This window comes from Rhineura floridana, chromosome 16 (assembly GCF_030035675.1).
Source record: "Rhineura floridana isolate rRhiFlo1 chromosome 16, rRhiFlo1.hap2, whole genome shotgun sequence".
Classification (NCBI taxonomy): Eukaryota; Metazoa; Chordata; class Lepidosauria; order Squamata; family Rhineuridae; genus Rhineura; species Rhineura floridana.
In genome coordinates this window covers 29,338,644-29,352,730 of record NC_084495.1, presented here as the reverse complement: position 1 = coordinate 29,352,730, position 14,087 = coordinate 29,338,644, and the positions used below count along the sequence as shown (strand labels likewise).

The 14,087-nt window shown below is 42.6% G+C and overlaps 1 protein-coding gene across 2 annotated transcripts in view; it reads right to left on the bottom strand.

The window, feature by feature from the left end:
* The window catches only part of IL1RAPL2 (interleukin 1 receptor accessory protein like 2), a 515,439-nt gene that overhangs the window by 200,413 nt on the left and 300,939 nt on the right, over positions 1 to 14,087 (bottom strand). For both annotated transcript variants that reach the window (XM_061598749.1, XM_061598748.1), the window contains one exon: positions 6,528 to 6,681. In XM_061598749.1, coding sequence (XP_061454733.1) covers positions 6,528 to 6,681 — 154 coding nt within the window. The remainder of the gene's footprint in view (positions 1 to 6,527; positions 6,682 to 14,087) is intronic.

Below are 14,087 nucleotides of genomic sequence, written 5' to 3'. Positions count from 1 at the left end.
TGGAACTGAATTGGCCTTGGTCGCCCTTATGGATGACCTTTATTTGAAGAAGGACAGGGTGTGTGTGACCCTGTTACTTGATCTCTCATCAGCTTTTGATACCATGAACCATGGTATCCTTCTGGGTCGACTTGGTGAGATGAGTATTGGAGGCACTTTTTACAGTGGTTCCAATCCTATCTACAGCATCTGTTTCAGAGAACAGCACTGAGTGATTGTCTTTTGGCCCCCTGGCAGTTGTGTTGTGGCATGCAACTGGGTACCATCTTGTTCCCCATGCTGTTTAACATATATATGAAGCCCTTGGTAGTGGCCATCAGGAGATTTGGGGCAAGGTGACAGCAATATGCTGATGATAATCAGCTCTATTTCTCTGTAACATCTGAATTGGGAGAGGCCGTGCAAGCCCTGGACCAGTGCCTGGACTCGGTGGTAGGATGGATGAGGGCCAATAAACTAAGTCTGAATCCTAGCAAGATGGAGGTGCTGTGGGTTGGTGGTTTCCGAGTTTAGATAACTGGTCAATTGCCTGCTTTGAATGGGGTCATACTCCCTCTGAAAGAGTAGGTTCATAGTTTAGGGGTGCTCCTGGATCCATCTTTGTCATTAGAGTCCCAGGTGACCTCACTGACGGAGTGCCTTTTACCAGCTTCAGCTGGTAAGTCAGCTCTGGCCATTTTGGGACTGGGATAGCCTGATTACTGTTGTCTCCAGGCTGGATTACTGTAATATACTCTAAGCAGATCTGCCCTTGAGGATGGTCTGGAAGCTGCAGCTGGTGCAAAATGCGGCAGTGTGACTGCTCAATGAGGCAGCGTATCACCAACATGTCACCTCATTGCTGAAAAATTGCATGGGTTGCCCATTAGCTACCGGACCAAATTCAAGTTTCTGGTTTTGGTGTACAAAGCCCAATACAGCTTGGGGCCGGGATACTAGGAGTGAGAGGTTTACATTTGAATGTGTGGCAGTTTGGCAATTGGATTGATTTGGATTGTATGGGATGATTAGTGATGGGAAGTGTAGGGTCAGCTAGGCTTATTATTTTGGATGCAGTTGCTGAGAGGGTGGAGGTGGTGTAGGAATATGAGAGTGGGTAGGCCAGTTGGACTTCAAAGTATTTAAAGAACATACAATAACTGAAGTATAACACCTTGAGATATTTAACGAAACCACATGCTTATGAACAACAAGTGAACTTGCTTCTTTTTAAATACTTCTGTTCTATAAATAAATATTGTTTGCTTTCACACACATGACTTATCATCGGCTTAGCTAAGGGTAAATCAGATATATGGTGGCAGCAGAAACCTGAAGGGGCTTAACTCAGAGCTGTGAGCTTTAGGAAGACAAAGTGTCACAGGGGAGTTGAGCTTGCCTGCATCCCTGAGCCATTATAGCAACAAGGCTGTGGGAATATAGGAAGGAATCCCTAACAGCTTTGCTATATGTGGTGTAAAAGTAGCAAACCCCCATGTCCCTTTCTGCTAACAAAAGCGGGTTAGTGAAGTGATAGGGCACAACACTCATAGCCTGGAACCTCATCCTGCAAGGTCTTGTATCTTTCATATCTTCTGGTTTTGTAGGTACTGTATAATAATGAAGCCGTCATTCTGGGATGGAGGAATGCCCTATTCCAGGGATGGGGAACTTGTAGCCTTCCAGATATTTGGATTCCAACTCTCATCAGCCCTAGCCAGCATAGTAAATGGTCAGAGATTATGAAATCATAGCCCAACCACATCTGGAGGGCCACCGGTTTCCCATCCCTACCCTATTCAATGGCACCATTAGGGTCAGAGCTGCGGGTTTAAGTTTGTCGTCCATAGCCCAGGTCAGGGGGACAAACCACAGAGGCACAGAGAGAGAGAGCAAACAGGCCTGGAGTCAGCATCAGGCACTGGATGATGATGATGATGATGATGACGCATTTGGACTATGGAACCAGCAGCAAACTTCAGGAGGCCCTAAGCACATTGCTGCTGATGCCCCCCCTGGCGAGATGTAACCAATGCAGCTATGCAGTTTGGCTGCTATTCAAAAGTGGCACTGCTGCCCACTCACTGCTAAAATAGCCATCTAGGGGCAGAGTGGGGAGTGGTGGCATATCCAGGTGTTGGTGAGGGACCCTTCTGAGCCCTTGGGACCCTCAGCCAGTGCCCAACCTAGCTGACTACAGGCACTGGGCCTGCTGGACCAGTCAGGAAGGGCAGGTAGAAAGCAGAAAGGCATCAGCACAGGAAGAAAAAGCAGAGGAGCTGTCAAGGAACTGGGTGGTATCCAGAAGATTCCTGCATTGAGCAGGGGGTTGGACTCAATGGCCTTATAGGCCCCTTCCAACTTTACTATTCTATGATGCTATTTCTTTCTTTGTTTCTTTGTTTCATTTATAGACCGCCCATAGCGAGTGGCTCTCTGGGCGGTGTACAAAAAGGTTAAAATACAAAATATCAACAATAAAATCAGACAACAAACAATAAACACAAGCAGCAACTAAAGAGAAAAAATAAAAAAATAAAATTATAACATAAACGCTTAAAATGCCTGGGAGCATAGCCAGGTCTTAACCTGGCGCCGAAAAGATAGAAGCGTAGGCGCCAGGCGTACTTCTTCGGGGAGGCTGTTCCACAGTTCGGGGGCCACTACAGAAAAGGCCCTAGATCGAGTAATTGTCCTCCGGGCTATGAAGACACCTTGCTCGGGGCCTCCCGAACTTGGCAGTGTTCCTATCCCTACTGCCACTACCAAGTGTATTTGCATGTATTTCAGCAGGATTTGTACTAATCTCTAGAAACCTCCGTTCTTTTGTATGGCAAATTTGACAGATAGCAAGAGGTCATCCATGCAGTGTGGGGAAGGGCTCCATGGCAGAGCATCTGCTTTGCATGCAGAAAGTCTCAGGATCAATCTTCAGCATCTCCAGGTAGGGTGGGAAAAGACACCCTGCATGAAACCTGGGAAAGCCACTGCTGCCAGCCAGTGTAGACAACAATGAGCGAGGCAGACCAATGGTCTGACTCAGTTTAAAGCAGCTTCCTGTGTTCCAAGTAAATGCAGATGAGTCCCATGGCCAGTTCACAAATTCAGGATGTAGAAGGCCTAGTCACGAGTCGGCCAAGTGGGTTTGCAAAGGACCTGTGGCATGCTTGCAACTCAAGGAGATGAAATGTGCTTGTGCGTTTTTCACCTGTCCTTCCATCTTTACAATTGCAAAGGATGGGGCCAGCATCTGTAGTTTCTTAGCCTCAGTGTGTTAGGGAACATCACAGGAAAATGACGGTCGCCTCCAGCAATACCAACTTCTGCTTTGATCCTGTCACATCTCATAATCAAGACTCTAGGTTCTCACTGTACTATAGGTAAACTTGTCTCTGGGCTGTACTACTTGAGACTGGAGGGACAGGTTGCCATGATGGAATACTCCTCTATACAAAAAAACACACACACAAAAACCATGCATGCAGAAAACTAGCATGTCAGGGAGAAGAATCCTTATCATTCACTAGGTGATCTGTGTTCCTGCTGCTGTCTGCTGTCCAGGTAATAACTGTTGTGATGGGAAACGTCAAGGCTCCCGGCTGCTCTCCACTCTCAGAGTTCCCATTCCTGATCTAAGCCTATGTGAGTAGATGCGTCAGGTGACTAGAATTTATTTTGATATTATAGCATGATAAAGATGCTGGGGTTGAAGGGGAGAAACTTGCTTTGGCTTATCATCCAAACCCCAAAATGATGCTTCAACGCAATTTGACTTTGGTTGAAATGAAATTTGGGCAGATTGTTCCAACTGAGAAGGGCATCCAACAACCACCATGACAAATTTCTTACCGGTAACAGCAGACACAATTTGAAAATTAGGGAATTAATGAGATTTAAGAGCGATCAAGTGAACAGGGAGTTCAAGCGGAAGTATTCCATCGATGTAATTGAGTGGAATAATTTGTTATGGCCAGAGCAACTGATTGTTGCACACACAGATTTCAGAAGAAATAGGGAGATATAAACTGGTGTCTGAAAAAAGACCAGTGAGCAGCAGCAACAGGGATGGAATACACTCTCCCCAAAATTGGAGTGAAAAGTAGAGCCAAGGGGTCCACATCCTGCCCAGCAATATCATGAGAATTCAGCATTGCACTTTATGAAAGCAAGAATTCAACAGTCATTTGCTGAAGGTAGATAGGAAAAGGAAACTAAGTCACACATTCTAATCATATAACCAAGGTGGACAATTTGGACACCTCCTTTAGACTCAGCAAGGTGTGTGTGTCACGTGCCTTCAGACAAGGCATGTAGAAAGTGGATAGAGAAAAGTTCTTCTCCCTCTCTCATAATACTAGAACTCGTGGACATTCAAAGAAGCTGAATGTTGGAAGATTCAGGACAGACAAAAGGAAGTACTTCTTTACTCAGCGCATAGTTAAACTATGGAATTTGCTCCCACAAGATGCAGTAATGGCCACCAGCTTGGATGGCTTTAAAAGAAGATTAGACAAATTCATGGAGGACAGGGCTATCAATGGCTACTAGCCATGATGGCTGTGCTGTGCCACCCTAGTCAGAGGCAGCATGCTTCTGAAAACCAGTTGCCGGAAGCCTCAGGAGGGGAGAGTGTTCTTGCACTCGGGTCCTGCTTGCGGGCTTCCCCCAGGCACCTGGTTGGCCACTGTGAGAACAGGATGCTAGACTAGATGGGCCACTGGGGAGAGATTTGATAGGGGAGAGATTTGATTCAGTTTGCACTGAAAGGCGAAACTACTAAATCAGCACTTTTTGAAACAATGTGAACTGAAACACAGCCATCCTTTGAAATTAAAAATTTCTGAATTTTGTAATGCAGCTCTTCAGGTAGGTAATGTGTACAAAAGCACATAGAATAGGAAACGGGCACGTTAAAATGCATACATTAGTAAAAATAACATAAAAATGCATTCCATTGTTTGCAAAAATGTGTACATTCATCATACAAAAATGTATTTCTTAGGAGATATTCACACTATTATAAATAATAAAATCCCACAAATTGTTGCAGAAATGTGGAGAACTCAGTTTAAGATTGGAAAAATGAGAAACTGGAAGAACTGAGATTGACAGATTTGTCCATCCCTACCTCCAGATGACAAAGCTGATAGGGCTTGCTCAGAGGCTGAATGAGAGCACCTGTCCAGGCAGAGCTGAACCATTGGCCATGTGCCTGCAGTCTAACACAGTAGCATAGTCATCAAGAGCCAAGGCGGGGCCATGCACTATTAGGACACTATTAGGGATGCAGATGGTTTTAGGCACAGCCTTTTCGGTCAGCAAAAAAGGAGGAGGAAGAGCAAGTAGAGCACCACTGTTGCCACCTCCCAGGTGGACCCAGAGGGAGTGAGCTCTGGTGATGATGGTGGCTATTCCTTCTTCTCTTTCCTCTTACCATTACTGGAGGAGCTGGAGCGGAAGGTCCGTAGCTCAGAGGTAGAGCATCTTGCTTTGCATGGGGAAGATCCCAGGCTCAACCCTCTGCATCTCCAGGTAGGGCTGAGAGAGACTCCTGCCTGAAGCCCTGGAGAGCCACTGTCAATCAGTGTAGACCATATTGAGCTAGATGGGCCAATGGTCTGATTCAGTATAAGGTAGCTTCCTATGTTTAAAATTTTTGGGAAAGGCTTTAGCTCAATGGTAGAGCATCTGCTTCACATGTGCAAAGCCCCATGCTCAATCCCCACCATCTCTAGGTGTAGCTGGGAACGTCCCCTTTCTGCAACCCTGGAATGCTACTGCCAATCAGTGTAGACATTAGGGAGGGAGGTGCGGGGAGGGCTGAGGCTCAGCTTAGTGGGACAGTGCCCCATTCACACTAATGGACCAGCCTCCACTGGTTGCCAGAGAAAAGAGTTTCCTCATAGTGTGATCCCTGCCCGGCTTGCAGCATTTGCAAGCACGCACTGCCTGGACTTGCTTCAACCAGTGTCTATAGACCAGCACTTAGCAGCTGAAAACCTACAGATGCAGAGGATGAAAATGATGGGAGCAAGTTATATGGCACAGGGGCAGTGTTCCTCTGAATGCCATCTGCTGGGAATCACAACTGGGGAGAATGGCTGTTGCACTCACGTCCTGCTTAGTGGGCATCCTACGGGCATCTACCTGGTCATGGGGAGAACAGGATGCTGGACTAGACGGGCCTTTGCCTGATCCAGCAGGACTCCTCCTGCATCCTTACGTCGATAAAATCTTTGCACATTGTATGGGTGTGGAGTTCTGGTCTCCATTTTTATGGAAAAGGTGAATGGCACACTTTTCAGAAAGATTATCTAGCTGAAGTCTCTGCTCTGCTTCCACTGACTGTCATCTTGTGCTTATAAGTAGCTGATTTTACCAATGGGCTACTAATGAATTGCACGATGTTCTGTTGATGTCTGTGGTGAAATTTAAGATAAGGTAGGGCTAAAAAAAAGTTATAAATAATTATTCTAGAGAGCACCTTTTCCCTCCTTCTACATTTCATGCTCCTTCCCTTCAATTTCACCCCAGAAGTTTCTTTTTACCTGTAACTTTGAACTCAGTGGTTCGTCGTATCAGCTTTCCTTCAAATTTTAGCTCACATGTGTAATTCCCACCATCTTCTTCCTGAACATCTTGGATTAAAAGAGTGTTCTCTTTCTGAACAACTATGCTTCTCCACATTTTTGGCTTACACTCCTGCAAAAACAAAAAGAAAAGATCAAATGCTTAAACGAAGTGCATAGTACAGGCAAGTAATGCTGCACAATGGAATATGGGACTAACTATGAACATTATAGATTTAAAATAGGAGTGGGGAACCTTTGGCCTTCCAGATGTTTCTGAACTATGACTCCCATCACTCTAGCAACCATGGCCAATGGCAAGGGATTAAGGGTGTTGTAGTCCAGCAACATCCGGAGGTGCAGTGGTTCCCCATTATTGATTTAAAACCAAAATCAAACCTGATCCCCCAGGTGAGTGGTGGGAGGGGAATGTGTACGCCCTAGGTGAGAGATGGGGAGGCTTGACTGATGGACTTTCTTGTTTCCTTGCTGCAGGGTTAATTGGCATTCTTAATATATATCCAGTGTGATTGGTTTGCATTTTGTGATTTTGCTAGTTTACATTGTTTTGATTCATTTATTGTCCCGTCATTGTACCTTTTGTATCAGAGTTTTATTTGTTAATGCTTTGTTATTGTCATGAGCTGCTTTAAACTTAACTTGGCGTGTCTTTCCTCACATTAGAACTTATGAACATCCGGTGAAGATGAATGTTCGAAGATTCAGGACAGATAAAAGAAAGTATTTCTTCGCACACAGTGTGTGTTTAAATTATGGCATTCACTCCCACAAGAGGCAGTGACGGCCACCAACTTGGATGGCTTTAAAAGAGGATTAGACAGATTCATGGAGGAGAAGGCTATCAATGGCTAGTAGCCAAGATGTTCTACCTCTACTCTCTGAGGCAGTATGCCTCTGAAAGCCAGTTGCTGGGAATCTCAACTGGGCAGAGAGCTGTTGCATTCAGGTTCTGCTTGCAGGCTTCCATGGGAATCTGGCTGGCCACTGTGAGAACAGGGACCTGGACTAGATGGGCCATTGGCCTGATCCAGTAGGGCTCTTCTTATGTCTTCCCTCTAAGTTTAACATCTTTCCAGATCCACATACTGATAACACTCCAGACAGTTTAGTTTTATCATCTGGACTCATCAAATACAGGCTAGCTAGCAACCCCAATGAGGGAGGTGTGGAGGATGGCACCACAATAAAGGGCCTTTTCAATGGTGGCTTCCCACTTGTGCAGTGTTCTCTCCATCATTATTTTTAGGCACCAGGCAAAAAACTTTCTATTTACCCAGGCTTTGGCCCTTAATTTGAAGAACTTCAGGTATCAATTGTCTCTTTTAATGTGGCAGTTCTTGCAAGACTTGTCTTTATTTGTACTGGTCTGTTTTTAGGATGTGTTGTGTGATGTTTCAATAGGTTTGTTTGTTACAATTGGTTTTAATATTATTGTTGTAAGTTGCTTTGGGTTGCTTTGCAAGGAAAGCGACTAAATAACAATAACAACAATTATAAAACAACAAAAATAAAACACCTTTTGAATTAATGCATTTTATTGTAGCTATAACTTCTTTGCCTTGAAAATGCTAAGCTCCCAGATATTTTTGTCTCACAAAAGTCATGTTAACTACTACCTGCCCTTCACCTGTCAGCCTGATAAGTTTTCTTTCTTTTCCTAGGTTTATCGTCTACCTTCAGCTCAGTAATAAGAGAGGAGCCAAAAGCCAGATCACATCTTGATGCCTACAGTCGCAGCTTCCCATGTCTCATTGCCCCCCACTCCCATGGAAACAGCTTTTCTATTTAAGCCTTGCTCATTCAATTATATCTTGACTCAGGCACTCGATCCATGTTGTCAAAACAATCCTTTAGGCCTAATGGTGCTATGGAAACCGTAACAAAGACAATCATTGTGCAAATCCTTAAGAGAGGCATTTCACTGGTAACATTTCCATAATGAATAACACTTACACTATGGTTAAGCAATAGTGGTGTTGATGGAAAGTATTCCACCTGGGGCAAATGTGTATGTATCAACACAAACTTGTGTTAAATACTGTGTGTTGGGCTTTCTTCTGGATTGATACCTTCAAGTTGCCTGGGCAGAAAGAATACGATGTATTTGTTTCTTTTTGTCAGCTCTTATTGTTGGTTTATTTTTCATTCAAATTTTCATTTATTTTGTGTTGTATATATTACTGTCTTTTCAAACGGTGTAAGTTTTTTAAATGCTTTGTAGCAATGCATGCTTTTCTTTGATTTGGAAAGTCTTAATACATTTTTCTTAAATTTTTTTAAAAAAGAAGAATGCAGAGATGGGGGAAGGTCTGTGGTTCAGTAGCAGAGCATCTGCCTCACATGCCAGAGGTCACAGGTTCAATCCCCAGCATATTCAGGTAGGGCTGGCACAGAACCCTGCCTGAATGCTCGGAGAGCCACTTCCAGACGGTATTAGGAATGTGCTTGAATTCCACAAATTTTCCATTGATTCGCTTATTCTCAATTGCTGAGGATCGGATTTTAATGTAGCGAATTTCCACAGCTATTTTTGACAACTGACTTTATTTATTTATTTATTTATATATCACCTCATAGGCGAAGCTCTCTGGGTGGTTTACAATAACGAAAAACATTAAAAACAAATATACAAATTTAAAACACATGCTAAAATGCCTGGGAGAAGAGGAAAGTCTTGACCTGGCGCCGAAAAGATAACAGTGTGGGCGCCAGGCGCACCTTTAAAAAATCCACCTCTAAAACAACTGTTGTAATAATGATAAAAATGGAAATGGACTGCCTTCAAGTCCATCCCTACTTAAGGCGACCCTATGAATAGGGTTTGCATGGTAAGCGGTATTCAGAGGTGGTTGACCATTGCCTTCTTCTGAGGCTGAGAGGCAGTGACTGGCTCAAGGTCACCCAGTGAGCTTCATGGTTGTGTGGGGATTTGAACCCTGGTCTCCCAGGTCGTAGTCCAACACTCTAACCACTACGCCACACTAGCTCTCTATAATAATGATAGTTTATTGATATTTCCTCTTAAAATAGCAATTTTTAAAGGAAATACGGACAGAGGTGTTGTGTCCAGGCTACTCATGTCCAGGAGGTGGGGAGATGGCCTGTTCTGAATGGGGTTGCTTTCCCTGGAAGGAGCAGGTCTAGAGACTTCCGGGAAGGGTGATTCGCCTGTGCTGCCTCTGAGACAAGCTCTTGTCTTAGATGAAGTTTTTTCAGCTTTAATCAGTCAGAATGTTTTTTTTTTGACTGGTTAAGATTTTCTCCCGGCCAGGGAGAAACGTGAGATTAACCACAAAGCCTGTTTTTGTTGGGAGGACTGGATTTCATTAATTTATGAGAGAAAGTTCAGCCAGCGAATGCCGGACGGACTTCCATCAAAGCTCTTGCTGATTAAGAGACACGTTTATCTTTTCTTCAAAGAAAAATGAACTGGCAAGCATCCTTCTTTCCATTTTTTTTTACTTGGTTTAAATTGTTGCACCAAAAAGAGATTTGTCAATGAATCAGCTATAAAGAACTGGGTGAGTTAAAAAATTTCTCTTTCACTCACGAAACTAAGGAGGAAAGAAATCGAAAAAAGCTTATCTTTGTTTTTATTGCAAAAAGCGGGCCTGGAAGTGCATTCTAAAGATATTAACGGAAGAGGGATTTTTATTTCGAGGAGGGGAAAAAAATAAACAAATTTGATTTATGAACTTTGGAGTATCATGTCTGGAACTATTTTTTTGGGGGTCTATTTCATTTTGACGAATCTGCTTACTGACAACGCCACTAACTGTTTGAAGCTGGGAACTAAACTTGTTTTGTTTTCCTGAATATATAAGAGATAAGACAGGCTGTATTGATGTCTGCAAGCCTGAAACATTAACCCAATTGTGGCTGAAATATTTTTTTGTTTTTGTGGTTTTAAGAATGACAACCAGGAAAGTGACTGAGACCATGGAAGAAATTATGTTTCAGAAAATAATGAGTGAGATTGAGATAATGAAACAAATCCTGAGACAGGGCAGACAGGAGATGAAAATTGAACTTAGCAAAATGATGCAGGAGTTTAAAAAAATAGGGGATTCTGTGAAAGAGGATTTTGATGGGATTAGAGATGAGAAAAGAAAAATTAAAGGGAAGATACAAGCCATGGAGACTGGAACAAATGAGGAATTGGAAAAAGATCTGGAGTTTACGGATGTTAGAAATAAAGTTTACTGTTTGGAATTCAACGTTGTCTCTGAAGAAACTAATGAAGATATTAGTGATAAAGTTATCAACGTCTTGGATAATTTTCTTGACTGGAATGATGTGATGGAGCTTGACATAGAAAAAATCTATGGAATTAATTACAAATATGTGACAATGGAAAAACTCTTAAGAGATGAGCCAGTGCATTTTGTAAAAAAGAAGAGCAGAGAAGTGACTTTACAACAATATTTCAGCAACATATTTAGAATTGATGGCAAGGACATATTTGTGAAGGGGGAAATTCCCATCAGACTCTTGTTGTATGACTATGGCTATGACAGCAAGATCATCATGAGATACTGATAATGGATGAGTGGATACTGAAACCACTGGATTTAACAGGACTATTGAAGATGGAAGATGGAATTAATATTGATAATGGAAGAATGGTTATGGAAATTATTGGACCTAATAGATTCGACGAGATGGATTAATCGATATGTTTATTTGGATTATGGCTATGACAACAAGATTATTATGGGATACTGATAATGGAAGAATGGCTACTGAAATTACTGGATTTAACAGGATTATTGAAGATGGAAGATGGAATTAATATAGATAATGGAGGAATGGCTATTGAAATTACTGGACCTAACAGATTTGAATCAAGATGGATTAAGCGACATGTTTATTTGGAGAAAAATTGAAAGATATATCTCTCAAGGAATTGAAATCTCTTTTGGACTTTTTGTGGAAAGAATAAAGTAATGTTTATGAGATTTGATGATTAATTAAGATAACTACTGGAGGAAAGTGATTTTGTAATATAATTTTAGAGACAGGATTGTTATATATTGTAGACCTATGGTTGATCTGCGACAAATCGGAAGTCAACATTTTATTTTTTTTGTATAATTGTTTTTGTTTTGTGTTGTTTTTTTGTTTTTGAAAATTTGAATAAAAATTAATAATAAAAAAAGGAAGGAGCAGGTCTACAGCTTGGGGGTACTCCTAGATCCATCAGTATTACTGGAGGCTCAGGTGACCTCAGTGGCTAGGAGTGCCTTTTTTCAGCTCTGGCTTTTTCACCAGCTTCCAACCCTTTTGGACAAAGAAGATGACTTGGCTACAGTACTCCATGCTCTGGTAACTTGCAGATTGGATTGTTGCAATGCACTTTACATGGGGCTGTCCTTAAAGACGATGCAGAAACTTCAACTGTTCCAAAATGCAGCAGCCAGATTACTGGCTGGGGTTCCCTTTAGATTTCATATAACCCCTGTTTTAAAACAGCTGCATTGGTTGCCAGTTTATTTCTGAGCCCAATTCCAATTGCTCACATTGGTGTTTATAGCCTTAAACTACTTAGGTCCCAAATATCTGAAAGATTGCCTCCTTCCCTTTTCGGGTGTCCCTTTTGGTAGTTCTGCCACCCTCGGATGCTGAGAGGGTGGTGGCCCAGGAGAGGGCATTCTCTGTGGCAGCGCCTAAGTTACAGAGCTCCCTCCTCCCCAAGGTGCACCTGGCAACTTCACTGTATAGTTTTCGGCAAATGCTAAAGATTCACCTCTTTACTCTGGCCTTTGACACCTGGGATGTGGATTTTTAGGGCCCACCCAATATTGTAGGTTGTTTTCAATTGTTTTTGATGATGTATTTTAAAACTGTTGTGACCTGCCCCAAGAACTTTGGATGAAGGCAGGCAATAAATCATTATCATCATCTCAGGCTGTCCTCAGCCAGCCCCCACCTACCTGCCTCCTTACTAAAGGGGTGGCACTGGCTATTAGCCTCCTTCTCCTCAATCTCAGTGTTGTCCTTGAAGATCTCAGCAGGAAGGAGGATGGGGACAAAATCAGAATTGGTTGGCTCTACCTATCATTGGCTCTGGCTCTGTCTGTCATTAGCTCTGCCTACTGCTGGTCTCCTTGCTTCTGCCCTACCAGTTCCAATGGGTACCAGCCTCCATTGACCAGAGCTTGGAAAAGTTACTTTTTTGAACTACAACTCCCATCAGCCCCAGCCAGCATGGCCACTGGATTGGGCTGATGGGAGTTGTAGTTCAAAAAAAGCAACTTTTCCAAGCTCTGCCATTGACTACACCTCAGCACATGGATTGGGCTCTGGATTTCTCCCCTCCAATGCACAGAGATGCATTTGCTCTACCCAACACTTTCCTCTTTCATTGCACCAGCTTGCATAAATTTCTCCAGACGTTTTGGAGCAAAGCTGCTTACAGCTGACAAGATACAACCCCCTCCTCGTTTATGCTTGCCTCCCATCACCGTGCATGTTTTTGTCAGTCTTTGTTGAAATGTACAGGGTTCTTGTGAAAGAAAAAACAGACTGACAGAGCATCATTGTGCTTTCTGCTCTCTTCTGACATATCATGCTCCCTGCATGTCATCCCAGTTCCAAATAAATTATTTGTGCACAAGCCAAACCCAGTGAGGTTGATGAGATGGAACTCAAATTGCCTCATTTTGCATTGGCGGCTGTACTCAAACAAAACACAATGGAGATTTCCTGCTTAACATTCCAATATTATGTCTATTAAAGGAATTTCTTGGATGCGGAAATGCCTTGCCTGGCATTCCATTATTATTTTTTAAAAGCAGATTTATGTTGCTTTTAATTTTTTGCAATAAACAACAGTGATACCACATCCTCAAGATGTTTCCCCCCATGGATCTTGAGTTTGGATTGTGCTGTTAGGCCCCATCTGAAGTATACATTTAAAGCAATATCATACCACTTTAAATAGCCCTGGCTTTCCCCCAAATAGTCCTGGGAACTATAGTTTGTTAAGGGTGCTGAGAGTTCTTAGGAGACACCTCTTCCCTTCACGGAGCTACAATTTCTAGAAAGAACTTTGAAAAGTGTAGTTCTGTGACAGGAATAGGGCTCTCCCTTTTCCAAGAAAGGCAGTGCATAAAAATTATTAATCAAATAAACTGATGACATAAAGTACCTGTCCAGCTAGGCTTTTCTCCTGACCCTTAATATTATTGATCCCAGATGCCCTTGGTCATCGTCATGTAAGCCACCCTGAGTTCCAGCTTTGGAAAAAGGGCGGGGTAAAAATAAAGATATAATAATAATAATAATAATTTTACTGATGATTTTATTGCTAGATTTTATTATTGTGTGAACTGCTTTGGTATTTCGTTTTGTAAATGAAAAGCAGCATAGAAACCTTCAAATGAATATATAAATACTGCAAGATCTTTTATCTCACACACTGACTTCCAGAATTCCCTCTGCTCAATAGGGAGCACTATCATTAATCCCCCACGAACCAGAACCAGAGTTGTGGGCCCAACTCTCTGTAACTCCCTC